Here is a 25,802-nt window from a genome sequence, read left to right as displayed (position 1 = left end):
AGGTAAAACACACGAACCATAAAAATAACACACACTATCTGAGTCCATGCTAGCTGGAAGTGAAGACAACACAGAGAGGGAGAGAGAGAGAAAGGTGGAAAATGGCGTATTGAATGAGCTAAAATTTTAAGGTTCTGATTTCCCTTCTCTTCACCACAACCGTGTGATCTTTTCTCCACTGATCTGAAATAAGAAGAAGAAGAAGATGGAGGCAACCGCTGGAATGGTTGCTGGATCACACAAACGGAACGAGCTTGTTCGGATTCGCCACGATTCTACCGATAGTGGGGTTAGTCTCTCTCTCTCTGCATCATCCACAATGCATTGTCGTTGTTCAACTCTCTAACAGCATTTACTTTACTCCTTAGAATATATGGCTTTATTTAATAAATTTAGTTATATTTATTTATATGTATTATGTTTATAATTGTATTTTTTTAATTGGTTATTTTTTTAATTGAGAATTGGGTAGTGTACTGATCAGCTTGAATGCAGCTCAGATCTGATCTGCGTGTTCACTCATGTTGATCTTCAAGTTTGATTTTTGATTTTTGAGTTTTTTTTTTAAATATTTTATGTACTGTACAAGTACAATTATTGCTAAGGATTTGGCGCATTCTTTTTCTTCTTAAGGATGGTGTTAAATTTTTAAATTTAGGTACAATAATTCTGACTTTTGTGTAATGTGTATGGGTTTTGCTGCAGTCTAAGCCTTTGAAGAATTTAAATGGCCAAATCTGTCAAATATGTGGTGATACTGTTGGCCTAACTGCCACTGGTGATGTCTTTGTTGCCTGCAATGAGTGTGCCTTCCCGGTTTGTCGTCCGTGTTACGAGTATGAAAGGAAGGATGGGAACCAGTCTTGTCCCCAGTGCAAGACAAGATACAAGAGGCACAGAGGTTGTTGTTTTCTCCCTTGTGCATATGTTTGTTGATTTTTGTTGGTTTTTAGTTTGAATTTTTGAAATGAATGAGTTGAGTGTGGATTTTTCAGGGAGTCCTCGAGTAGAGGGGGACGATGAGGAGGATGATATTGATGATATAGATAATGAATTCAATTATAATAGCCAGGGAAATACCAAGGCAAAGCGGCAGTGGGAAGAAGATGCTGACCTTTCTTCGTCATCTAGACGTGATCCTCAACAACCGATTCCACTTCTCACGAATGGACAGCCGGTAGTAAACTAAACTGATGTTTAACTTCTCACTGTTGTTTCTACTTATTAGAAGTGAAAAACAACAACCAAAGATGATGAGCTTTTCTTTTATAGTTAATAGTAACCTTTGGTTATGCATGTTCCTACGGAGGAGTATGTTACATTTTTACATGTGTCTTTCATTTTCTTTCTATACCATTTTGTGATGCTTTTCACTAATTATCTGTTTATATCATCAGATGTCGGGTGAGATTCCTACTCCTGATACTCAATCTGTGCGAACTACATCGGGTCCTTTGGGTCCATCTGACAAGGTTCACTCACTTGCCTATACTGATCCACGGCAACCAGGTAAAGAATGAACTAACTTGAATGAATGCCACATTATAATACTTATGGTTATTGCTAATTTTAAATTGGCCATATTTTTGTTATTACAGTTCCTGTAAGAACTGTTGATCCAACCAAGGACTTAAATTCTTATGGCCTGGGGAATGTTGACTGGAAAGAAAGGGTTGAAGGTTGGAAACTCAAGCAGGAGAAAAATATGGTGCAAATGACTGGTAGATACAATGAAGGGAAAGGAGGTGACATCGAAGGAACTGGTTCTAATGGGGAAGAACTTCAAATGTAAGCTGCTTAAGCTGTTTAAATTTATGTTTAATGACTACGAGGGCATAATTGGGGCAGTATTGTGTCACTTTTGCCTTTTGCCAGTTACACATCTAAGGATGCAATTGTTTGAACTAAACAAAGAAATGTTTTATGATATAATTGATTTTGAACTTTTTCACATTCTACCTTTTGAGTTTTTAGCTTTTTCCCCCTCAGAATTTATTTGTTTATCTTAATTTTTTTCCAATGTCTCTATTCTTTTTTACTTTGTAAAAAATTTCATTATTTTACAATTGACTTGCTTTCTCTTTCTTTCTTAAAAATATCATATTGTACATTGCATTGCATTTGTCTCCCTACTCTATAAACTGTTACTCTACATGAGGTGGTCAAGAGAGATCTAAGTATAAACAATGTTGCTGCAACATAATACATGACATGGCACATTGTTGTTGTTTGATCCATGTAGCTAACCCCACCTTTTGGATAAAGTTTTATTGTTGTCATCCTTGTTATGGTTAAAAGCCTAAATATTTCAATTTAAACTCATAACTTACACAAAATACGCAAGCTTTAAAAGCATATGCTCTGAATTTCATTTTCTATCAAGTTAATGGGAAATTAATTGTTATTGACAGGGTTGATGATGCTAGACAGCCGTTGAGTCGTGTGGTGCCTATTCCTTCATCTCAGCTGACCCCTTATCGTGTCGTTATTATACTCCGGCTGATTATTCTCGGGTTCTTCTTACAATACCGTGTAACTCATCCTGTGAATGATGCATACCCACTATGGTTGACTTCAGTTATTTGTGAGATTTGGTTTGCCTTATCCTGGCTCTTGGATCAGTTTCCAAAATGGTTTCCCATTAACCGTGAGACATATCTTGAAAGGCTTGCATTAAGGTCCGGATTGCCTATTTTATCAATGTTTTATGCAGCTTGGTATCTTGGTTTGGTTATCATGTGGTATTTTCTATCTCATTAACATTTCTTCCTTAGGTATGACCGTGATGGAGAACCGTCACAATTGGCCCCTGTTGATGTTTTTGTCAGTACAGTGGATCCACTCAAAGAGCCTCCGCTTGTAACTGCAAACACTGTTTTGTCCATTCTTTCTGTTGATTACCCTGTAGACAAGGTTTCCTGCTACGTATCAGACGATGGTTCAGCTATGTTAACTTTTGAAGCCCTATCGGAAACAGCTGAGTTTGCAAAGAAGTGGGTGCCCTTCTGCAAAAAGCACAGTATTGAGCCAAGAGCCCCTGAGTTTTATTTTCAACAGAAGATTGATTACTTGAAGGACAAGATTCAACCTTCTTTTGTAAAGGAGAGACGAGCAATGAAGGTTGGTCCTGAGGCATCTTGTTTCCATTTCCTAAATGTATCCTTATATAGACCATTAACTATAGACTTTAATTTTTCTTATCAGAGAGAATATGAAGAATTCAAAGTGAGGATCAATGCCCTTGTAGCTAAAGCTCAAAAGATGCCAGAAGAAGGATGGACAATGCAAGATGGAACTCCTTGGCCTGGAAATAATCCCAGGGATCATCCTGGAATGATTCAAGTATTGCTCTTTCTTCCAAAGTGCACTTAAAATATTCTAACTTTTGTTATATTTTTGGGTTAACTGTAATGCTTTGGAATATGCAGGTATTTCTAGGTCATAGTGGTGGTCTCGACACAGATGGAAATGAGCTACCTAGACTTGTATATGTTTCTCGTGAGAAGCGACCTGGCTTCCAGCATCACAAAAAGGCCGGAGCTATGAATGCCTTGGTATGTCATGCTCAAACTCCTTATGTTGTTCACTTTATTGTTTTCTGATATATATAGTCTTCTTTTGCACTAAACGATGTGATACTGTAAATCTGATTTAATGATGCACAGTTGTATACCATGAGTGTGGGAATAAAAAGAACCTGAACTTTTTATGCTGCTTTAGGATGTAAATGATGTTGGTAGAGATTATGGTGTTTCATTGTTGCAATGCAAACTGACTATGATCTAGTGTTGGATTTTGATATATATATACCAAAAAGGGTTCCAAGCGTATTTAACTCTGGATTATCATGTGTGATGTAGATTCGAGTTTCTGCTGTGTTGACCAATGGTGCATATCTTCTGAATGTCGATTGTGATCACTACTTCAATAATAGCAAAGCTCTTAAGGAAGCCATGTGCTTCATGATGGATCCTGCTTTTGGAAAGAAAACATGCTATGTACAATTTCCTCAGAGGTTCGATGGCATTGACTTGCACGATCGATATGCCAATCGCAATATTGTGTTCTTTGATGTACGTCTTGAATTTACTTTCGTTACGTTGCAACAAGATAATACTCTCTCCTTGCATTCTTATCTGCTGCCTTGGCTAAATTATGTTTTCTTGTGTACTTGTCAGATCAACTTGAAGGGTCTGGATGGTATTCAAGGCCCAGTCTATGTCGGAACTGGTTGCTGTTTCAATAGGCAGGCTCTGTATGGTTATGATCCTGTGTTGACCGAGGAAGATTTGGAGCCTAACATTATTGTGAAGAGTTGTTGGGGTTCTAGGAAGAAGGGATCGGGTGGCCACAAAAGATTCAATGACAAGAAGAGGGGTGTTAAAAGAACTGAATCCACTGTTCCCATCTTTAATATGGAAGACATAGAAGAGGGTGTTGAAGGTATGCTATTGTGAAAAACTAGTTTGTAACTCCTTTGTATGAAGTGGCTTAAGCATGTAGATTTTTGTATGTTGAATTTCATGCAATGTCTTATGATGGACATGTAATGTATTCACCATGCAGAATTGTCTGAAAGTTGAGATCATAATGTCTTATGATAGGTGATATATATTGCATCCTTTTGCAGGGTATGATGATGAGAGGTCACTTCTTATGTCACAAAAGAGCTTAGAGAAACGATTTGGTCAGTCTCCAGTTTTTATTGCAGCCACCTACATGGAACAGGGTGGCATTCCTCCATCGACCAACCCTGCAACTCTTCTTAAGGAAGCAATCCATGTTATCAGCTGTGGTTATGAAGACAAAACAGAATGGGGCAAAGAGGTGAGCATGTGTATTTATCATTGTGCTCATGATTCCTGTTCACCACTTAACAGGATAAAGAAATCTGATGTGAGATTAATCAATTATTCATTTGGTTTCCTAAATGAAACTCTTTTCTTACTTAACCAGATTGGATGGATCTATGGTTCTGTGACTGAAGATATTTTGACCGGGTTTAAGATGCATGCACGTGGTTGGATTTCCATTTATTGCATGCCACCTCGCCCGGCATTCAAGGGTTCAGCTCCTATCAATCTTTCTGATCGTCTTAACCAGGTGCTTCGGTGGGCCTTGGGTTCAATTGAGATCTTTCTAAGTAGGCATTGTCCCTTGTGGTATGGGTACAATGGGAGGTTGAGGCCTCTTCAGAGATTTGCTTATATTAACACTATCGTCTACCCTCTTACCTCAATTCCACTGCTTGCATACTGTACCCTTCCAGCATTTTGTCTTCTCACCAATAAATTTATTATTCCTGAGGTAAATGATTTCATCTATCCCATTTCTTGCGGGTAATTTTTAAGAGTAAAGTACTATTTTAACCGTCGGAAGAATGGTTCAGTGACGAAGTGGCTGCTCAAAGATTGATCAGTATCCTGTGATACTTGAAAGACTAAAACGGTTTACCACTATTTTGGCTTCGGAGTCATTAGTATTTTGACAAAGTGGTTTACCCCTGAGGGTGGATTTGTTAAGCAAAACCAATTTTTTCAGGACCACAAGATAATTATCAATCTTTGAGGGATCATTTTGTCTGCAAACTAATATTTTGTGGCCTAAAATGTTAGTGTGTACTTGATAAGTTTATTATTCCTGATGAGGTGTGGTGGTTTAATAAGTTTGGTTAATTCTGTGCAGATAAGCAACTTCGCCAGCATGTGGTTTATCCTCCTTTTTGTCTCCATTTTCGCCACTTCAATCCTCGAGCTTAGGTGGAGTGGGGTCAGCATAGAAGACTGGTGGAGGAATGAACAGTTCTGGGTCATCGGTGGCACATCCGCACATCTTTTCGCTGTGTTCCAAGGTCTTCTCAAGGTGCTCGCCGGGATTGACACAAACTTCACTGTCACGTCAAAGGCCTCGGACGACGACGGGGAGTTTGCCGAGCTTTACGTGTTCAAATGGACGTCTCTCCTCATCCCACCGACAACAGTGCTCATTGTGAATTTAGTAGGGATTGTTGCCGGCGTGTCGTACGCCATAAACAGTGGCTACCAATCTTGGGGTCCATTGTTTGGAAAACTCTTCTTTGCCATTTGGGTCATTGCACATCTATATCCATTCTTGAAGGGTCTTTTGGGAAGGCAAAACAGAACACCAACCATTGTTATTGTTTGGTCTATTCTTCTTGCTTCTATATTCTCGTTGCTTTGGGTCAGAATTGACCCTTTCACCAATGGGTCCAACAAATCGTCCTCTGGTCAATGTGGCATAGACTGTTAAGGTTAAATTTTGGGGATTATTTTTTGTATAATGTATTAAGGTTCACCCCCTTTTGATCTCCTCGTGTTTGGAGAAACTCTAGAGTTCCAAGTGTTTGTATATATTGCAAGAACATAAGTCCATTTAAGGTTGTCTTGGAGGGTTGTCCCCTTCATGTATCGTTCGTTTATTTTTTTAAACCTTATTTGGTCCTTGTAAGAATAGGTTATGTTAAGATGTACTTGTGTCATGTACTTTGAACACATAATATAAATTATATTTATGCAAGTAATTGAATTCAAACAATCTAGCTTTGTTTTGGTTCCGTCTTGAAATCCATTTTTATAAACTGCCAATTTTTGAAGATAATTTTGCCATTTTGGTAAGAATTTATAATCCAAACTCTAAAGTCGGGTCTCAAATTGAACAGAGACATTACAAACCTCCAATATGTAAATGTATTTGATTGTCTTCCTTCCTAGCATCCATTATCACTCACTTCCCAAATAAGCTTAGCTTGCTAATCTCTGAACGATTCAAAAGACAAATTTCTGCTACTTAGAAACTATTAAATTGAAATTTGATAAGAAAGTAGTGAGAATCAACTCACACTTGAATAGAATATTTGATTCCATAATTATCGAATCATAACAAATTTTATCCCATTGATTAAAAAATATAAAATATTGCCAGAACTGGATAATAGAGAGAATAACCTGCATAATCAAAGTTGGGTATCTTTCTGCACAAAATCGATTCGATATTTTCGAAAATTTTTATCTTAATCCTGATTGAAGGGGGATACATTGATAATAAGATTCTTACCAATAGGCAATAACTTTATTCAGATTTCAAAAATAAGGCAAAAGCACCAAAGCAAAAGCTTGATAATGACAATATGTATAACTGTTACTAGCATAGTGATCATGACTATCATATTTGTAATATGACCAATTCTCTAGTGTTTTTTATTTGATACTTAACTTTTGTCTAACTTATACATTTTACATATTTAAAAATTTATTAAATTTCTATTTTTAACAATTAGACACCAATTTCTATTAGATACCATAACAGACACCAAAGAATATTTTCTTGTAAGACATCCATGTACAGTTTTCTTTTTTTGGACATGGGTTGGGTCGGACAAACCCAACCCGACCCGGAAACAACACAAACTCCAGTACAATAATTCAAACAAGAACGCAGCATCTCCCTCTCATAAGTCATAATGAAGCACCTAATCCTATTAATTAATAATTAATAATTACAACCAATACCTTTTCCACCAGCAGATGAGTTCTCTCTACCATACCCGTACCTAGTTATTACCTATTTGTTGGGGCAAGGATCGGGCCGGAAAAGCCCAATTCGATCCGGAAATAAACCCAGAAAAAAGAAAAAAAAACAATAAATTAAAAAAAAAGTATTCTAAAAGATCGATAAAAAAATTTAATTATTAAAAAAGATTTTTAATATTAAAATTATTTAAAAAAATCAAATCTTTTTATAATATTAAGAAGAACAACCAAATAAAAGATTTGGTCCTCTTAATCCCAAATCCCAATAAACGTGACTCAGAGGTCAGAGCTCCTTCACAAGACGATGGCCCTCTAAGACGCGACGCGTGCTGCTGCCAAAACAGAGAGGTACGACACCGTTAGAAGGTTGCCGGAGAGAAGAGACCGCTGCTAAATCAGGTATCAAACTAGTTTCATTCATGAAACCTGAAAACCTACATATAAATAGAATACACGATAGCAACACAAATTCAAACTGAAACAGCAGCTAGCAATGACGTTACTGCTCGTAATTACGAATGACGTGGAGAGGAATGCGTCGAGAGGGCTGTTACTGCTCCGTGGTCACACGGCCACCGCAAGAACGCCGCCGCTGCCAGACCTTCCGGAGGAGTTGATCATGGAAATCTTGGTGAGGCTTCCGGCAAGGACGCTTGTTTCCCTAAGGAGCGTCTGCACTTCATGGAGAAACCTAATTTCATCCCCCGACTTCATCCGCAACCACCTTCGTCGTTCATGCTTACGCGATCCAAGCCTGACTCTGCTACGAATTGCTTGTTACAACAGTTCGCCTTTCAGATGCAGTGGTGTCGGATACGACAGTATTGGAGTTCTCTCCGTACGGTCAATAATAGACAAACCTTCTAGACCTACTAAAGTCGATTACTTCAGTGGACAACACTACTACAGAATCGTTGGTTCTTGCCATGGATTGTTGTGCTTTTTTGATGAGCATGACTACCAGAATACGCATGGCATCTTGTGGAACCCCTGTACCGGATTCACATTCCAATCACCGCAAATCAGCGGTCAAGCCTTCTCTTCTGGCTTTGGTTATGATCATCTCAGTGACAGCTACAAGCTTTTTGGAATTATAAGGAAGAAAGGGCCATCTGGTGTTGAATATAGTACTAGAATTTATACATTTGGATCAACTTCATCGTGGAGAAGAATTGATGATAGCCCATTTGGCCTATTTGGTATCCCACCTAACCACTTTTGTATGCCAGAGAATGGGGTATTTTTTGGTAGTAGTAGAGCATGCACTATTAATTGGATTGTTAATCATCATGTGGTTCTTTATTTTGACTTGGGTAAAGAGACTTATGCTCATTTTACCCTGCCTGATACGGATTCAAGTGATTATCTCTTGATACTATGCAAAAAGTTATGTGTTTTGAGAAACTGCCTTTCTGTTTGTTATGGGTATTTAAGAACACAACACTCGATTGTGTGGCAGATGAAAGAATATGGAGATGCTCAATCTTGGACTAAATTGGCAATGATTTCCGTCCACGACCTTGTACCTCTCTATATCTCGGAAACTGATGTGCTTTTGGCCGTTTTTCAATCTTGCAGAATAGTTTTGTGTTACTTGAATGATGGCAGCGTACGCATTCCTGTGATTGATTATGGCGTGGAGAACAATCCTTATCTTTCTCAAAGTGTAGGTTCTTGGATGGCTTATATCTACCATGAAAGCTTAGTTTCACCAAATGGTCTTCAAAGCAACTCATCCAAAATGCTGCTGCGTTTCATCAAACCCAAACCGAATCCTATTGTCTCTTGATGAAGCCTTTCTCGAATTACCAACTTTGTTATTGATGTTATCAAAATTATTTATCTAAGTACTGTGTTTATGTTTCAAATAGAATTTAACACAGACCCCATCTATCTGTGCCAACTTGCGTTGGTAATGATTAGGCATACATATCATACCGTAGGTTAAACTTAGTATAAAGTGGCACCTTGGTGATTCTTCATAAAAAATTCAAAGTACCTTCATTGTACTACTTGTGGTGATCGTTAAAGTAATTTATTTATTGTCAGAAATATTTGTTGCTAAGAACATAATAGCAAAGCAGTAGAATGATATATGGCATGTTCCCCATCACTAGTGAATGCAATAGCTATCCTTTGGTGTGTAGTCACGCTTTCTCTCTCAACTGATACCATCCCTAGAAGTATATCTGAAATTTCTCTGGAACCAAATTCCTGCACCATTAAAATTTTAATTGAAATACTACTATTATCACATTAATTTCGGCTGCCCATATGAATATGCTATTGTACCAGCATAGTGTTTCTGCAATATTGTTTCAATCAATTTATAAGGAAACTTATGGAATGCAATTAAAGAAACAAAACCGAATTATCATGTGTCCTGTCTTATTCAATTTACCCAATGACATTCAGCTCAATATTCAGGTGATGAGATCTTCTGGATCTTGGCTTTGGCTGGTTCCCTAACTCTTGGGTCAAGTTGGTAAAAATCATTGATACATAGTTGGTAATGTTATGCTCATGCATTCAAGATTCTTAGGCTATAGAATAAAAATACCACATTATGTTAAATTGTTTATCATTGATTGTATTCAAGATTGTTCGTTTGGAATAAAAGAAAGAAATAGAGTGATGTATTATGTCTTCATCCTTTTAAACTTGTCTATTATTTTCCAATTTCCATTCATGTCCGGCCAACATTCAATAAGTCCGCATATTAGTTGTCTTTAGTTTCTTCTATACTTGTTTGATATTTTTTATAATAATAAAAATAAAACTGTTTATATATTTGGTTTGAGACAGGAAAAATGAATTAAAAAAAATGAAGGAATATTTGTTGTTGATGTAATTAGCATTTTTTATCAGTCCAATTTCTTCCTAAGTATAAATGTATAATATAGTGATTACCCCTACCCTCATTCTTTTTAAACTCAGCATAAGTAATCTATACAAAATTTATGGCATGGCTGTTTAGTGTTTAGAGAAAGATCTTTGTGTCAAAAATAATTAATGACTTTCATTCCTGGGAAACAATGGCATGTAAGAAATGGAATCTTCAAGTTGCAAAATTCTCATGAGGTTTTGAAGCATTATACAGAGGCTATTGACTGTAGTCCTAAACATGCCAAGGTAACAATACTCATTAATTAGAGGTGAATGCCAATCATGGTCTGTTTAAATACTGCATTTCAAGTTGTAGGTACTTATGTTATAGTTATATTCTGAGTTGCTGTATAAAAATAACAATAAAAGAAGGCAAGATTGCACTTGATTTGATTAAAGTTTGGACTATAAACATATGGAAGTTTAAGCATGGGAAGCAACATGTTGTTTTGATTTTTCATTTTATTAAAAACTAAGGACTACTGATTTGAGCCAATTATTCTTTTGTAACACATGGTTCAAATGTACCTTGACAAAAAAATCCGGTAGGGATCTTTGCTTTTGTGAGTTGAATGTTGAAAAGCCATTTGCTTCCCTCAAATCATTTTTCCTCGTTTACATTTATGTATGGCGACGATTTTTTATTTCTATGAAGTTTTGTTTGGCTTTCAGGGAATGTGGCGCTGATTTTTGGCATTTAGTATGTTGTAAGGTCTTTGTGTAGAGTCCAAACGTGGTGAATGCCACTCCCTCTAAGGTGTGGCCTAACATTTATTCATTCAATGATCAATGATTAAGAAAGTGCAGTTGTTCTGACTTCTAAGATTATTTATGTATTTATTTGTTTTGACTTCTCAGATTATTGCTTTGTTGAATAGCATAAGAGCGAGGGAAATTATTCTTGCATGGTGGTTATATCTACTAGTTGTTCTTCTCCTTCCTATAAAAGGGTCCGGATGAGTATTTCTTTTGGCTGTTTTTACGAAAAGCAGGTTTTACTTTTATGCTTTTCCTTCATCCAATTTATTCACTTATTTTCCTATGCTTTTTTAGACCTGATCTAAATTATTAGAGTTAATTAGGGGGTTGAAAAACATGTCTCAGTTTATGTTAGTGGTGTGTGTAAGAACTCTTTTCATAAATATATTTAATAAAAATGTACTGTCACCATTGACAAACTATTTTCATTATCTTTCCCGTACTTTTTGTATTTAGGTTTTGTATATTGTTGTTTTGTTGTTTTCTTTGTGTTTCTGAGTGCTTAGTTGTCAATCTTTGAACACATGCATCTTATGTCTCTGTGTTTTCCTCCGAAGATTATCGAAGAAGTGTTATTGATGGTGAACTTCGAAAAAAGATGAATGATGGAAAAAAGATGAATGAAGAAAAACGCTCTCAATCTGGTTGCAATAAGCATGTAATCATTGTCATGTGTGTGATGAACATTGCAACAAAAGAAGAGTGGCAGGAGCTGATTCAGGTTTCCCCTCTTATTTAATCTTATAAGATATCTTCAATTCAGTAATAATATTAGTAACCTATGATTTAGTATCAATTTTCATGATTTTAGACCCAATAATATTTAATCACTTATATAGTAAGTTAATTTTTTCACCTTCTAAGAAATTTTACTATAACAAAGTCTTTCTCGGACTATTTAAGTTAATTGAATATGGACCACCTAAAGAGAGTTTTGTCACTCATCCTTACAAGATCTCAAAGTAATTAATAATAATAATAAACAGCATCCCTGTAATTATTTTTAATATGTAATTAGTCTTTCTTTATTTGTATTATTTTGTGTATGCAGGGATTCGAGTTATAATGGAAGTATCTTTGCCTATTCATCAACACAACAAACAACATGTAGGTTTAGATATAAATTCCTCATATCTCATATATGGAAGTTAGTTAATTTATTAGAAGTTTAATTAATTCGAATTATATATTTGTGAGTAGAGAGGAGGAAAGTGCTGCTTAATTGAAAAGCAGTGGTAGTGAGGAATCAAGTAGTATTGGCTGCAAATTCAAAGAAATTAAAGCTAACTAGCTAGCTACTTTTTGTTAATTATTATTATCAATTCATTTTCATTCTTCTCTGATGTCCTCTTCATGTTTTTGGTTTGGCCATGTCAGGGTTGTGCTCCGGTGAGTTCGGGGACACGCTTGTCAAATTTTAAAATCTTTTAGAGACTATTTTATCAATAGCAAAAGTCATGTATCATTTTGTTAGCGCCAAAATCTTTCGGGTACTAATTTGGTATTTACCTCTTCGAAGAATAGCCAACGCTTAACAGGTTGAAGACTTAAACTAATAGGCAACACTTCAATGTGTTGCATATTCAAAACTATAGTCAACCCTTTAATGGGGTTGCAAAATCAAAAGAAGAGGCAACATTTTTTGGCTAGCGGCTGAATCGTTGTCTGTTTTTAAGAAAAGGCAACGCTTCCAAAGAGTAGCTTTCAAAAGCATTGCTTTTAAAAGTTAAAACAAAAAAGCGTTATTTCTGACTTAAGACAACGACCCAAAAGCATTGCTTTAGGTTTCAAAGTGTTATTATAGATAAAAGGCAACTCTATCAAATTTTTAAGTAACACTTTTTGAATGTTTTCTCAGTTTGAAACTATTATATTGCGATTCTTAATATATATTAATTTGATTTATACTCTATCATGGATATGTGTAAGTTTCACAAGTATCTCAATTTTGACTATTAATAAGTTTACTCAAAAAGTCAATACACTTTAGAAGACCTACTGTGAGTATAATATGAAGTTACCTTAGAAGGAAAAACATAGATATAAACAAAACACAATTGTTTTCTATATTTATTTTAGAGTTTGTTTGGATATATTTAACTTATATTAAAAACTTTTTTTAGTGTATTTGATAAATTTTTAATAATAAAAATAAAAGTACTAAAAATATTAGATTTGATATTAAAATAAAAATAGAAATAATGAATAAAAATATGAAATTTAAAATAAAAATATTTAAGATCGAGAATGAAATGAAGACTAACTTTTGGAAAACAACAACTCAAGCATTAATATGATAATAAATTAAAAATAATTATTAAATAATTAAAATAATAAATTAATTATACTTATTTGGCTCAATAAAATAATAAGTTAAATAAATAAAAACATCTTATAAATATGTCAAGCAAAAACTATAACACTTTTAAAAACTATTATCAAAATACATAAGACGAAAAAAATTAATACAAATTAAAATAAAATAATTTATTTATTTCAGTCAAATTAAATAATTAATATAATTGATTAATTATAGTTAATTTAGTCAAAAAAATATTATATTTTTAATATTTATCTCAATAAATCAAATAAATAATTATTATAACACTTTTAAAAATTATTAATCAAAAGATAAAAGACAAAAAATGATAGAAAATTAAAAATAATCAATTTATTTATTTTAATTAAATCAAATAATTAATGTAATTTATTAGTTATAATTAATGTAGTCTAAAAAATATTAAATAATTTAATATTTATCTTAATCAAATTAAATAATTAATTAACATATTTAAATAAATCAAATAAAATAAATTAAAAAATACATTTAAGAACATACAACACATCAGCTATATATACTATTAATCGAAGAAACCCAATCTTAAGAATATAGGATTGATTGATTCGTTTTAATTACAGGTGGATTCCATCAAATAAAATGCGTATTTATGACTTTTCAATTTTCAAACCCTAAACATTTGTTAATAATTTAAAATTTGAAATCCTTTTAGTTTCAAATTTCAAAACTAATTTCATTAATAATTAATTACAAATGTTGACAACCTAATTAAGTCTCAATTTAGTTTCGTGAAAATAGAGAATAAAAAAAAAACATTACAAATATAAAATGGTAAGAAGCTAAGGCTTTCTTTTCATGATAAAGAAAATTGATATTGTTTTAGGTGATATTGAAAAAGTAAATTAAATATGTAAAATATAAAACTATAATAAGTTAAATTGTAAAACCATCTGATTTATTATAAATTTTATTTTATAAAATAAAAATATTTAATAATTAAAGAAAATTAGCCCAAAATAGTTATAACTTGCTTTATATATTTAGTATTTATTAATTTTTTTTCTCCCTAATATTACCGTTAAAAAATTAGTTGACTTAGTTAAAATAAATAAATAATAATCTCCAAGAACTCTAAAGTTAAATCAAGAATAAATTTTCAAAATCAATTCTGCCAATAAATTTGTCCACTTTTAATGTTTGTGTAATTACATATTTATTGTCTATTAAGTATATTGGTATGATAAAATTCGATATATAAACATAAATGATTTGATCTTATTCCCTAGTATTGCATGAATATAAAAACTCAGAAAAGTTCTGCATCCATGTATTTTTTACATGGTTATTAACCAAGTAATTTCCTCCACACGCGCGTCCTCCACCCCTTACTCGTTTGTCATATATGCGCTACATATAACGTGCTGCAACCTAAAGTTTTACTCAACGTAAACCTTCTGCTGCAACGTAAACCTCCTTCTGTTCGTGTTCTTCCTTATTGATCTATATTGCCTTTGTCGTTCTCCTCTGGTCGCGTTCATCTTCTCGTTTTCTTATTTCGATCTAGTTGCATTTATCTTCTTCCTATTCTTCTTCATTTTTTTCTTTGATCTGCACTTCTGAATCGAAACAATAAATGAATCGACTTCAAATCAGGAGAGCGATTTGGATTACTCTTTTGAAACGAATCAAACTGACAAAGTTTGGATTATTCAATTTTGAATCAAATTGAATGGAATGCAATTGCTAATTTGAATTGAATTAAATGGATGGAGGTGTATTGAATTGAATTGAATTGAATTGATAATATGCAAATTGTAGGCAGAGTTATTTGAATTTGATTTTATATAATGGATTATGTTTCATTCACTCAGTACTATATAATTGTTTTACCATGAGTACTGTGTTCGGTTCATTCTGCAAAAAGCTGTTTGAATTTGATTTTATATAATGGATTATGTTTCGTTCACTCAGTACTATACAATTGTATTGTGTTCGGTTCACCATGAGTACTGTGTTTGGTTCATTCTGCACTATTCAAAACTCTTCTTCATCACCTTCTACTGCTTCTTCACCAGAGAGAGAAGGAGGAAAAGACAAAAAAATACAGCAGCAACAACAACAAAAGAATGACGATAGGGTTTCAGGGTTTAGGGTTTTAGGGTTTATGGGTTCAGGGTTCAGTATACAGGGGTTCAGTGTGTTTCAAACTTTCGGTTCGCCCCGTGTATTAATTTCGGTTCACTGTGTTCATGGTTGAGGATTTATGGTTTAGGAGTCTAGGGTTTAGGGTTCAGGGTTTAGGGTTTAGGGTTTAGCATTCAGGGTTCAGAGTTCAGTGTTCAGGGTTTGGGTTCAGGGTTTAGGGTTCGGGTTCGGGTTCATGGTTTAGGGTTTAGGGTTTAGCATTCAGGGTTCAGAGTTCAGTGTTCAGGGTTTGGGTTCAGGGTTTAGGGTTCGGGTTCGGGTTCATGGTTTAGGGTTTAGGGTTTAGGGTTTAGGTTTTAGGGTTTTAGGGATTTAGGGTTTATGGGTTCAGAGTTCAGTGTTCAAGGTTCTGGTTTTAGTGTTTAGGATTTAGGGTTTAAAGTTCAGTGTTTAGGGGTTCATAATTTTTTGGTAAATAGGAGAGCGATTTGGATTATTCTTCTGAAACGAATCAAACTGACAAAGTTTGGATTATTCAATTTTGAATAGAATTGAATGGAATGCAATTGCTATTTGAATTGAATTAAATGGACGGAGGTGTACTGAATTGAATTGAATTGAAAATATGTAAATTGTAGGTAGAGTTATTTGAATTTGATTTTATATAATGGATTATGTTTCATTCACTCAATACTATACAATTGTTTCACCATGAGTACTGTGTTTGGTTCATTTTGCAGAAAGCTGTTTGAATTTGATTTTATATAATGGATTATATTTCGTTCACTCAATACTATACAATTGTATTGTGTTTGGTTCACAATGAGTACTATGTTCGGTTCACCATGAGTACTGTGTTCGGTTCATTTTGTACTATTCAAAACTCTTCTTCCTCACCTTCTACTACTTCTTCACCAGAGAGAGAAGGAAGAAAAGACAAAAAAATACCGCAGCAACAACAACAAAAGAATGACGATAAGGAGAAAACACATGAAGAAGAAAGAACACGAAAAAGGAGGAGAAGGAGGAACGTGAAGAAGAAGAAGCGTTGGGCAAGAACGATTTCGTGTGTGTTGAGCGCGTGTATTTCACGTTTTATTTAATGGTATTGGGTTTTTTTGGTGTTGGGCCAACTTGGTTACATATAGCATCCTGATAAAAACTTGTAATTTTGATCAACAAATTATTTTAGTTTAGATTTGATTAGATTGAATTGGATAGGCCGTTTGTGATTTTGATCTTGGAATGAAGGCGGGCCAAAGATCCATGGAGATGTTAATGATGATATTGAAACACGAAAACCCTAAATATAAATAGAATAGAATAGAACAGAACGGTGGAATAGATGGACAAACACATGCAGATCGAGAATAATGATGCCAAGAGGAATGCGTGGAGAGGGCTGGAACTGGTCAGTTGCTCCAGGGCAAGAACGCGGCAGCTGGCAGACCTTTCGGAGGAGATGATAATGGAAATCTTGCTGAGGCTTCCGACAAGGACGCTTGCTTCCCTAAAGAGCGTGTGCAGGTCATGGAGAAACCTCATTTCAACCCCTGACTTCACCCGCAACCACCTTCGTCGTTCATGCTTACGCCTGACTCCGCCACGGATTGCTTATTGCACTTACGACGGTTGCTATGGTGGTATCGAATCTTTCTTCGAGCAGTCAGTGTCGGAGAATCCTTCGGAACCTACTAAAGTCGCTCGCTTCAGTAGGGGAGGCTACAGGATTGTTGGTTCTTGCGATGGATTGTTATGCTTCTTTGATAGCGATGCTGATGACCACATGCATGCCATCTTGTGGAACCCCTGTACCGGATTCATATTCCAATCACCGCAAATCAGCGGTAAACCCTGCTTTTCTGGCTTTGGTTACGACCATCTCAGTGACACCTATAAATTTTATGCAACGATAAGGAAGAAAGTGCCATCTGGTGTTGAATCTAGTGCCAGAATTTATACATTTGGACTAACTTCGTCTTGGAGAAGAATTGATGATACACCATCTAACCTACTTTGTGCCCGAACAGCTTACGATCCTTTTATGGCTGATAATATGAAAGGGGTATTTTTAAGTAGTAGCAAAGCATGCACTATTAATTGGTGCGTTTATGACGTGGTTGTTTATTTTGACTTGGGTATAGAGACTTATGGTCGTTTTACCTTGCCTGATAGGAATTCAGATGGTTTTTACTTGACTCACTTCACCCGCTTATATGTCTTGAGAGACTGCCTTTCTATTTGTTATGAACATAGAAAAACACAACGTTGGATTGTGTGGCAGATGAAGGAATACGGAGAAGCTAAATCTTGGATTATATTGACAACAATCTCCTTTCATCCGCAACTGTATTATGCTTTACAACCTCTCTACATCCCAGAAAGTGATGTGCTTTTGGTTATGTCTCGATCCTTCAAATTAGTTTTGTGCAACTTAATCGATGGCAGCATAGATTTTTCCGTGATTGACAGCTCCTCTAATGACATGGAGTACTGTCTTTATCTTTTTGGATATTCAGGTTCTAGGAGGGCTTATGTCTACCATGAAAGCTTAGTTTCACCAAATGGTCTTCAAAGCAATTCATCCAAAATGCTGCTGAGCTTCATCAAACCCAAACCCAAAACCCAATCTTAGTTTCACTTGGTGAAGCCTTTCTCGCACTACTACTATGCTTATGTTTCAATTGGAATTTACTGCTTTAAGATAATTCGTTTGATCTTTTTCCTTTTTCTAGTCAAATAATTCTTTGAACACTTTGTGCACTGATGAGAAATTGTATTTGCTCTTGGTATCATTATTTCTCCTTGCAAACCATCGATCATAATAATTTTACATCAATATACCACTGTTTTGTGGAGAAATAGGGATGCCCAAGATGGATTTTCAGAAATCACCATCATTTAATGGTTTCAGTTTGTTAATTGAAGGGGAAAAAGAATAGTTCCTTAAGTATCATAGGTAAAAACTAGTATAAAGTTGCACCTTGATGATTTCTAATAACAAATCCAAACTATCTTTACTGTATGTACTACTTGTGGTGATCGATAAAGTAATTTAATTAATGTCAGAAATATTTGTTGTTAATAGCATAACAGTAGAATGATATATGCTCTGTTCCCTATCACTAGTGATTCTGTTTTTCTTGTTTATGACAATGTGTAAATATATAAGCAATGTGTAATGCCTTTCTGGAACAACTGTTACACTTGAATAATGTTGTTCAGTTCTTATTCACTTGGTTTAATCGGATATTTATTTATCCACGAAAATAAAGTGATGATTAAATGCAAATCAAATCATAATGCGGGTGCAATGATGATTTAATATTAGGTTCTCTTTAGGTACAAATGATTAATAGCTCAATGAACTTATCATTCTAAAAAGAAGCTAAACCAAGTTGGATTCTCAGTTTCTTAAGATGGTGAAGAATTTGCTAAACTATTTTCTGATGAGAGCTATTAACTTTGTGTCTCGTACAATTAAGCCACTGAATTTTTCCGAAAAAATTAGCACTTTCCATAATACTAGAGAAAGCCTTCGAGAAATCGTTTGCGCACTCCACACAATTTGCCTCTCAAGCGTATCCACCTTGTCGTTCACTATTGATGGCAAAAGATCAACTTGCATTTGATTAACTAGGATAGAAATAAGACAAGTCTTAAGGCTTGTTTGGGTGTCATTATTTTGATAAAAATTTATCTTTTTTCAATTAAAAAAGATCTTTTTTTTTTATTTTTTAGGGCTTGTTTTGGTGAGTTTCTAAGAAAAAGATCTTTTATCTTTTTTTAAAAGATCTTATAGAGAAGTAAAAGTAATTTTATGTTTGAATATCTCATGTAAAAAGGTCTTTTTATCAATCAATTATGTTTAGGTATAATAATATAAAAGTACTTTTTTGTTTATTTATTACATAAAAAACATCTTTTTTTTTTAAGGAAAAAAGATCTTTTAAAAAAAATGTAAATTACAGCTTCTCAAAAAAGATCTTTTTTTTTATTTTACTAGTACTTTTACTTTTACTACTAGAAATTTGCCAAACACGTTAAAAAAAAAGGATATTTTTTCATTAAAAAATATCTTTTTTTAACAAAATAATGGTGCCCAAACATGTACTTAGCGTGTTTGGCAAATTTCTAATAGTAAAAGTAAAAGCACTAGAAAAATCAAAAAAAAAATTTTTTTTTTTGAGAAGCTGTAATTTACATCTTTTTTTAAAAGATTTTTTTCTCTTAAAAAAAGATGTTTTTCATCTAATAAATAAACAAAAAAGTATTTTTATATCGTTATATCCAAACATAATTGATAGATAAAAAGATCTTTTTGCATGAAATACCCAAACATAAAATTATTTTTACTTTTCCATAAGATCTTTTAAAAAAAGATAACTCAAAAAAAGATCTTTTCTAAACTCACCAAACAAACTCTTAACCTTGTCAATATTGTTATTATTAGTAGCTCTTGTCAATCTATCATACCCAAACAAAACACTAAGATACTTCCCAAAACCATTAGCAAAATGTTTATTTATTGTCTAATACATGTATTATAAAATTTTGTATGTAAATATAGATTATATATTCTTAATTTTAAATGAATTTAACTAATAAGCATCCTATATAAAGCCAATTGTTAAAATGTTAAATGTAAAAAATTTGGATTGAAAAACTAAAAATCTCATATTTCTAAAACCATTATTTTAGAATAAAAGATAAATAAATTTTTTATTTTTTATTTCGAAGATAATTAAGTCTTTGACAAATAAAAAATATGTATAAATCTCTGACTATTTAAAATACAAAATTATTAAGTTCTTCCGTCTATTCTACTCTAAAAAATAAAAATCATAACGGTGTGGACTGATGTGGAAGAGAAAATGGTAACGTGTATTCTTCTTTTTCTTCTTTAATTTCTTCAACTTCTTTTCACACAGCACATCCATTTTCAATGTTCCTTGACCAATTTCTTTCCCCTATCTTTAATTTCTTTGACCATATATGTCCTTTTAGTTTTGAAAAATGTTACACTAAAATTAACTATTAATATATTTGTGTATAAATATATGTATAATTTAATTTATTTTTAATATTTATTTATTTTTTAACATATATTTTATTTTAATAATTAATTTTAATGTACACGTAATACTTTTTGGTACTCTTCCACATATGTCCTGTTATGGACACGTCATTATTTTTTTATGTCAATTTACACCCTTTTTTGAGAAGAAAAAGAAGGTAGGATGTGATGGTCTGCTATTTTAAATGGTTAGAGATTTATATATATTTTTTATTTGTTAGAAATTTAATTATTTTTAAAATAAAAAATTAAAATTTTATTTATCTTTAACTTTTATAATTAAAATAATATAATACAAATTATTTTAAGAGTTTAATCATATCTAATGTTTTTTATTTTAAAAAAGTAGTTTTGCAAAATTCTTTTTTAAATATTATAATAATTAACTTGTTGATGTTTATGAAAAATAGATTTTTTAATTTTTTTCTTTAATTGTTTGATTAATTGTAATATTTTATTATTTAATATTTTTTTGACATTTTTTAATTAATCTCATTTAAAATATATATAATAATGAGATATCACACTTTAAAAAATAATTGAAAAAAAGAGTGAGATAATCTATTTTTGTATTTGTGAAGGTTGCTAGAATAAGGATAGTATATGTATAAGTAGCATGAGACATTATTCTTATTGTCTTTTGTCTTGAACATTCATACATTTTCTTTGAATATTTAAGAAAAACAATTAGTAATAATCTTTAGCATTTAAAAAAATATTGATTAAAATTTCAATTTTAATATATTTATGAGGCAATTACATATACATATAAAATATTACATATAATTAAAATACTATATAACTCATTTCACAATTTTTTTTAAATAATTAATTAAAAATCTTAATTTTTTGTGTAAAGTAGAACAAAATACATGAATCAAATAAGCATAAATATGAACATTAAAATTTTATTAACAATTTCTTTTTACAAAGTTACTATTTATAAGACTATATTAACAATCCGAATAAATTTAGTACTAATATTTTAAAATTGCGGTTATGGTGGCGCCATAATATTATTGTGTGGCGAATTTTGGCCTTACCTCCATACAGTAGTAGTCGTTGTGACATGATTTTTATGGTGGACGAAATAGCAGTGGCGCCATGGCGGGACGCCATAAAATCAGCCTCTTTTATTCAAAAACTCCCTCCTTCAAAAGCTGTCTCATCTTTCCGTAAAAAATTTCTCTCTCTCTCTCTCTAATCCGTCGTTGTTAATCGTTGCCACCACTTATCATCACAATCGCTCTTTGCTGTCGCTGTTAACCAAAGTTTCCTCTTTTTCTAGTTCGTACATTCTGTTTTAACTTCTCTTTTCTCCTATTTTTTTCTCTTTTCCCTATTTTCTCCCTTTTATACACTTTATCAGTGTTATAAACCTCTCTTCTTTTAATTTTTTTCCTTTCAGTTTACTATATCTACTTCCAGACAAGCTCCTGATTCTAAATTTAGATGGTTTATGTTCTATTTTTTATGTTTTATGACCTCCTTATAACTTATGATGAGTTATGACTTGAATTTGATGTTATGTTTATCTGCTAAATTGCTATTATATTTTCTGCATTAATTGGATATCTTATGATTAAAAAATTGCTTATATAAACTAAATTTTTTGCATATTTTGTTGTACATATATAAGCATTTTTTTATAGTCTATCATTTTTCGCAACGTCATTCGTCATAAAATTATGGCGGATTTTGGCTTACTGAGCCGCCATCCGCAATAAAAAATTATGTTTAGTATTATAAAACTTATTTCAATGCCATTTAACATAATTATTAACTTTCTATTCTTATAGTTATTAACAATTTAAATAAAGTGATACCCTCAAACTTACTTCATTATCTATTTTAAAATAATTACGAATATTTTATTTTTTTAATTATTTTTTAATTTATTTATCATTCATCTTCAATCAATCATATTAATGTGTAAATAAATTAAATTAAATAAATTAATACTTATAATAATTAACATAAATTTTTAATTTGAAATTAACTTATATTTAAATTAGTATTATTTTTTGTAAAAAATAATTATTAAGCCAAAAAACAAATATATATTAGACCAATTTTTATTTAAATACCAAGATACAAAGAAACAATATTGAAAAATCTCAAACCAAAAATGGAGAAATATAAAATAATAGGAATAAACATAATAAAAATTTATCCAATATTCAAGTGCATCATCTTTCAAACTCTTCCAAAATGCTAATTTTTGTTTACCTAATTCTTTAATCCATTTTTTTTCCTTAGTCCAAAGCGTTAGCTATTATAATAAGCATATGAATTTATCTAACTTTTAATGAAAAATGGTTGTATCCTTTTAAATATATTTTATATTAAAATGTTTTAGTCAACATAAATTTGAAGTAATATTTGACTAAAAAAATTAATATATTAGAGTAAATAAAATAACCATCGAATACTTATTTTTTTTTTTTTCAAAATTTTACAATTATCTACAATGATGATAGATTTATTGTTCCAAAGTAATTTATAATATTTTGTTCCTATTTCATCAAGTTAGATAATAGAAATTTTACTAAGAAAATATAGGATATAATTTCCACTTACTTTTTATGCACTATTTATATAGTTACTCATGATCCGTACAAAAAAAGATATAAGTTAAAAAAACGAAGGAGATACACAATAGCTTTCATCTATGTTTTTTTATCATTGAATTCCCTAAATTAGAAAAGAAATTAATTATGTAAGAAATATAATTTAAATATTGAAAAGACTTAATATGTGAAGAGTTGTGGTAAATTAACTTGTATGGGATAAAAATGATAAAATTTATAATAAAAAATGATAAAAACTTAAATAAATGGGAATAAAATAAAAAATAGAAGAGATATATTAAAATAATAAATAATAATATTTAATAGTTTATAAAAAAAATCAAAAAGTAAAAATAATATATCATAGAAAAAAAAGTATTACAGAATGAAAGAAAAATTTATAAAAATAAATGAGATTATGTTTTAGCATATATAACTTTTTATAGTGAATAAGTTATAAAATACAAGGATAGATAAAATAAAAAAAGAAATGAATGAATTTGTGTTTTTTTTTTTTTTTTTTTTAGTAAAGTGAAGAAATATTCACAACTACATAATTAACGGTGAAAAATATAACTATTGAACAATAAAATTGCACGGACATATTAATAGAAACATTAGATTTGATATTAAAATAAAAATATAAACAATGAATAAAAATTTAAAATTTAAAATTAAAATATTTAAGATCAAAGAATGAAATGAAAAAAAACTTTGATAAATAATAACTCATCAAGCATTAACGTGACAATAAATTAAATCAAATAATATATATTTAAACTAATTAAATTAAATAATTGATATAATAAATTAATTATAATTACTTGACTCAATAAAGTAGGTTAAATAAATAAAAAATATATGCAATGTAAATATTATACCTTTTTTAAAAATCATTAATCAAAATATATAAGACCAAAAATTAATACAAATTAAAAAAAATTATTTATTTATTCCAGTCAAATTAAATAATTAATATAAATGATTAGTTATAGTTAATTTGATAAAAAAAATATTAAATATCTGATATTTATCTCAATCAAATTAAATAAATAATTAATTATACCGCTTTTAAAAATCAGTAATCAATAGATATAAGACAAAAAATTAATACAAATTAAAATAAAATTAATTTATTTATTCCCATAAAATAAAATAATTAATGTAATTAAGTATTCATAGTTAATATGGTCTAAAAAATATTAAATAATTTAACATTATTTATATCAATCAAATTAATTAACATATTTAATAGAATCAAATAAAATAAATAAAAAATGCATTCAAGAACATGCAACCTAAACATTTGTTAATAATTTAAAATTTAAAATATTTTTAGTTTCAAATTTCGAAACTAATAATTTCATTAATAATTAATTACAAATGATGGCAACCTAATTAAATCTCAATTTAATATTCTGGTTAATCGTGAAAATAGAGAATAAAAAAAACATTACCAATTATAAAATGGTAAGAATAAGGCTTTTTTCTAGATAGAGAAAATTGAGATTGTTTTAGGTGATATTAAAAAATAAACAAGTGTAATAGCCGTTTCATGCACGTGATAAGGTTGAAATTATAATTTTAAATTCTTTTGTTAAGATTAATTTGAATTATAATAATTTGATTAATAAAAATGTAACATATTATGTATTGTTTATTTTTTCTTAATCTAGTATTAAATGTATTAACTCTTAAATAGTTATTAATTAGTTTTAGTAATTTACTTTTTTCAATAAATCAAACATATATACTCAATGTGACCATAAATAATCTAGTAATACTTAGACCCACCAACAATTTTTTATATGTTGTTTTACTGTCAATTAAGAACATATCAAAATCAGCTCAATAATAAACTATTAGAGAATTTTAATGCACAAAATTCTCTAATAAACAATAAATAATTTAAACCCACTAAAAAATAATTCAACACTTTTCTTTGATACCTGCAAAACATATACTTGAAATAATATTATATCAATGTTAGTATACAGTTTTACAATCATCGACCGTATTTACTATACGTGGCTCCTTCTTAAAAGTTATTCTACATACGTGTGCAGTCGAAAGATAAATTACTGGACTTTATTTTATTTTTCTGAATTACTATAATTATGTATTATTCATTAAATGCTACTTGTAATATAATTGTAATATTGTAATATAATTATAATAAAGATATTTTTCTAAAATAAATTTAGAAGAGAGAATAGTGTTTTCATTTTGGAGGAAAAATAAATTCTGTTTTGTCATTTTTATGTATAGAAGATTAGACAATAATAAACTTTTGACTAAATTAATTTTGTATTTGTTGTATTCAAATTAAATAAGTAATAAGTTATATTATTTTAATTTATTCCTTAAATTTATATATCATTTTAGAATCGATAATATAATAGATGGCGAGAAAGAGAAAGATAAACATTTTAGATCTTAGGTTGTTTCATTTGGATGTTGTAATGTGGGTATCACGTTATTTTACTTATTCTACCCTATGGACCTTTTTGTAACTT

At 31.1% G+C, this 25,802-nt stretch overlaps 3 protein-coding genes across 4 annotated transcripts; all 3 read left to right on the top strand.

The window, feature by feature from the left end:
• Positions 1–31: 31 nt before the first annotated feature.
• On the top strand, positions 32–6,555 carry LOC112770804 (cellulose synthase A catalytic subunit 1 [UDP-forming]). Its single transcript, XM_025815211.3, has 14 exons — positions 32–289; positions 706–901; positions 996–1,177; positions 1,398–1,509; positions 1,599–1,788; positions 2,412–2,678; positions 2,775–3,120; positions 3,205–3,342; positions 3,429–3,554; positions 3,861–4,073; positions 4,179–4,443; positions 4,631–4,827; positions 4,957–5,307; positions 5,686–6,555. The coding sequence occupies exons 1-14, from the start codon at positions 206–208 to the stop codon at positions 6,268–6,270; spliced, it is 3,252 nt and encodes a 1,083-aa protein (XP_025670996.1). The 5' UTR covers positions 32–205; the 3' UTR covers positions 6,271–6,555.
• A 1,231-nt stretch (positions 6,556–7,786) lies between these two features.
• LOC112772544 (F-box/kelch-repeat protein At3g23880) lies at positions 7,787–9,602 on the top strand. Of its 2 annotated transcripts, none has more exons than XM_025817512.2 (2): positions 7,787–7,949; positions 8,038–9,602. In XM_025817512.2, the coding sequence occupies exon 2, from the start codon at positions 8,044–8,046 to the stop codon at positions 9,337–9,339; it is 1,296 nt and encodes a 431-aa protein (XP_025673297.1). In that variant the 5' UTR covers positions 7,787–7,949; positions 8,038–8,043; the 3' UTR covers positions 9,340–9,602. The 2 variants fall into 2 exon arrangements, with proteins under 2 accessions (XP_025673297.1, XP_025673296.1); XM_025817511.2 differs by having other exon boundaries at positions 7,788–7,949; positions 8,035–9,602.
• A 7,382-nt stretch (positions 9,603–16,984) lies between these two features.
• LOC112770549 (F-box/kelch-repeat protein At3g23880-like) lies at positions 16,985–18,274 on the top strand. Its single transcript, XM_025814890.2, has one exon. The coding sequence runs from the start codon at positions 16,985–16,987 to the stop codon at positions 18,272–18,274; it is 1,290 nt and encodes a 429-aa protein (XP_025670675.1).
• The last annotated feature ends 7,528 nt before the right edge of the window (positions 18,275–25,802 follow it).

The sequence above is a fragment of the Arachis hypogaea genome, chromosome 18 (genome assembly GCF_003086295.3).
Source record: "Arachis hypogaea cultivar Tifrunner chromosome 18, arahy.Tifrunner.gnm2.J5K5, whole genome shotgun sequence".
NCBI lineage: Eukaryota > Viridiplantae > Streptophyta > Magnoliopsida > Fabales > Fabaceae > Arachis > Arachis hypogaea.
Note: the sequence above shows the minus strand (reverse complement) of the source record. Positions and strands in the feature narration are given on the sequence as shown.

Coding starts and splice junctions, on each gene's coding strand:
- LOC112770804 (XM_025815211.3), top strand. CDS start 206: ATGGAGGCAACCGCTGGAATGGTTGCTGGATCACACAAACGGAACGAG. Junction 902..995: donor AAGATACAAGAGGCACAGAG/GTTGTTGTTTTC, acceptor TGGATTTTTCAG/GGAGTCCTCGAGTAGAGGGG. Junction 4,444..4,630: donor CATAGAAGAGGGTGTTGAAG/GTATGCTATTGT, acceptor ATCCTTTTGCAG/GGTATGATGATGAGAGGTCA.
- LOC112772544 (XM_025817512.2), top strand. CDS start 8,044: ATGACGTTACTGCTCGTAATTACGAATGACGTGGAGAGGAATGCGTCG.
- LOC112770549 (XM_025814890.2), top strand. CDS start 16,985: ATGGACAAACACATGCAGATCGAGAATAATGATGCCAAGAGGAATGCG.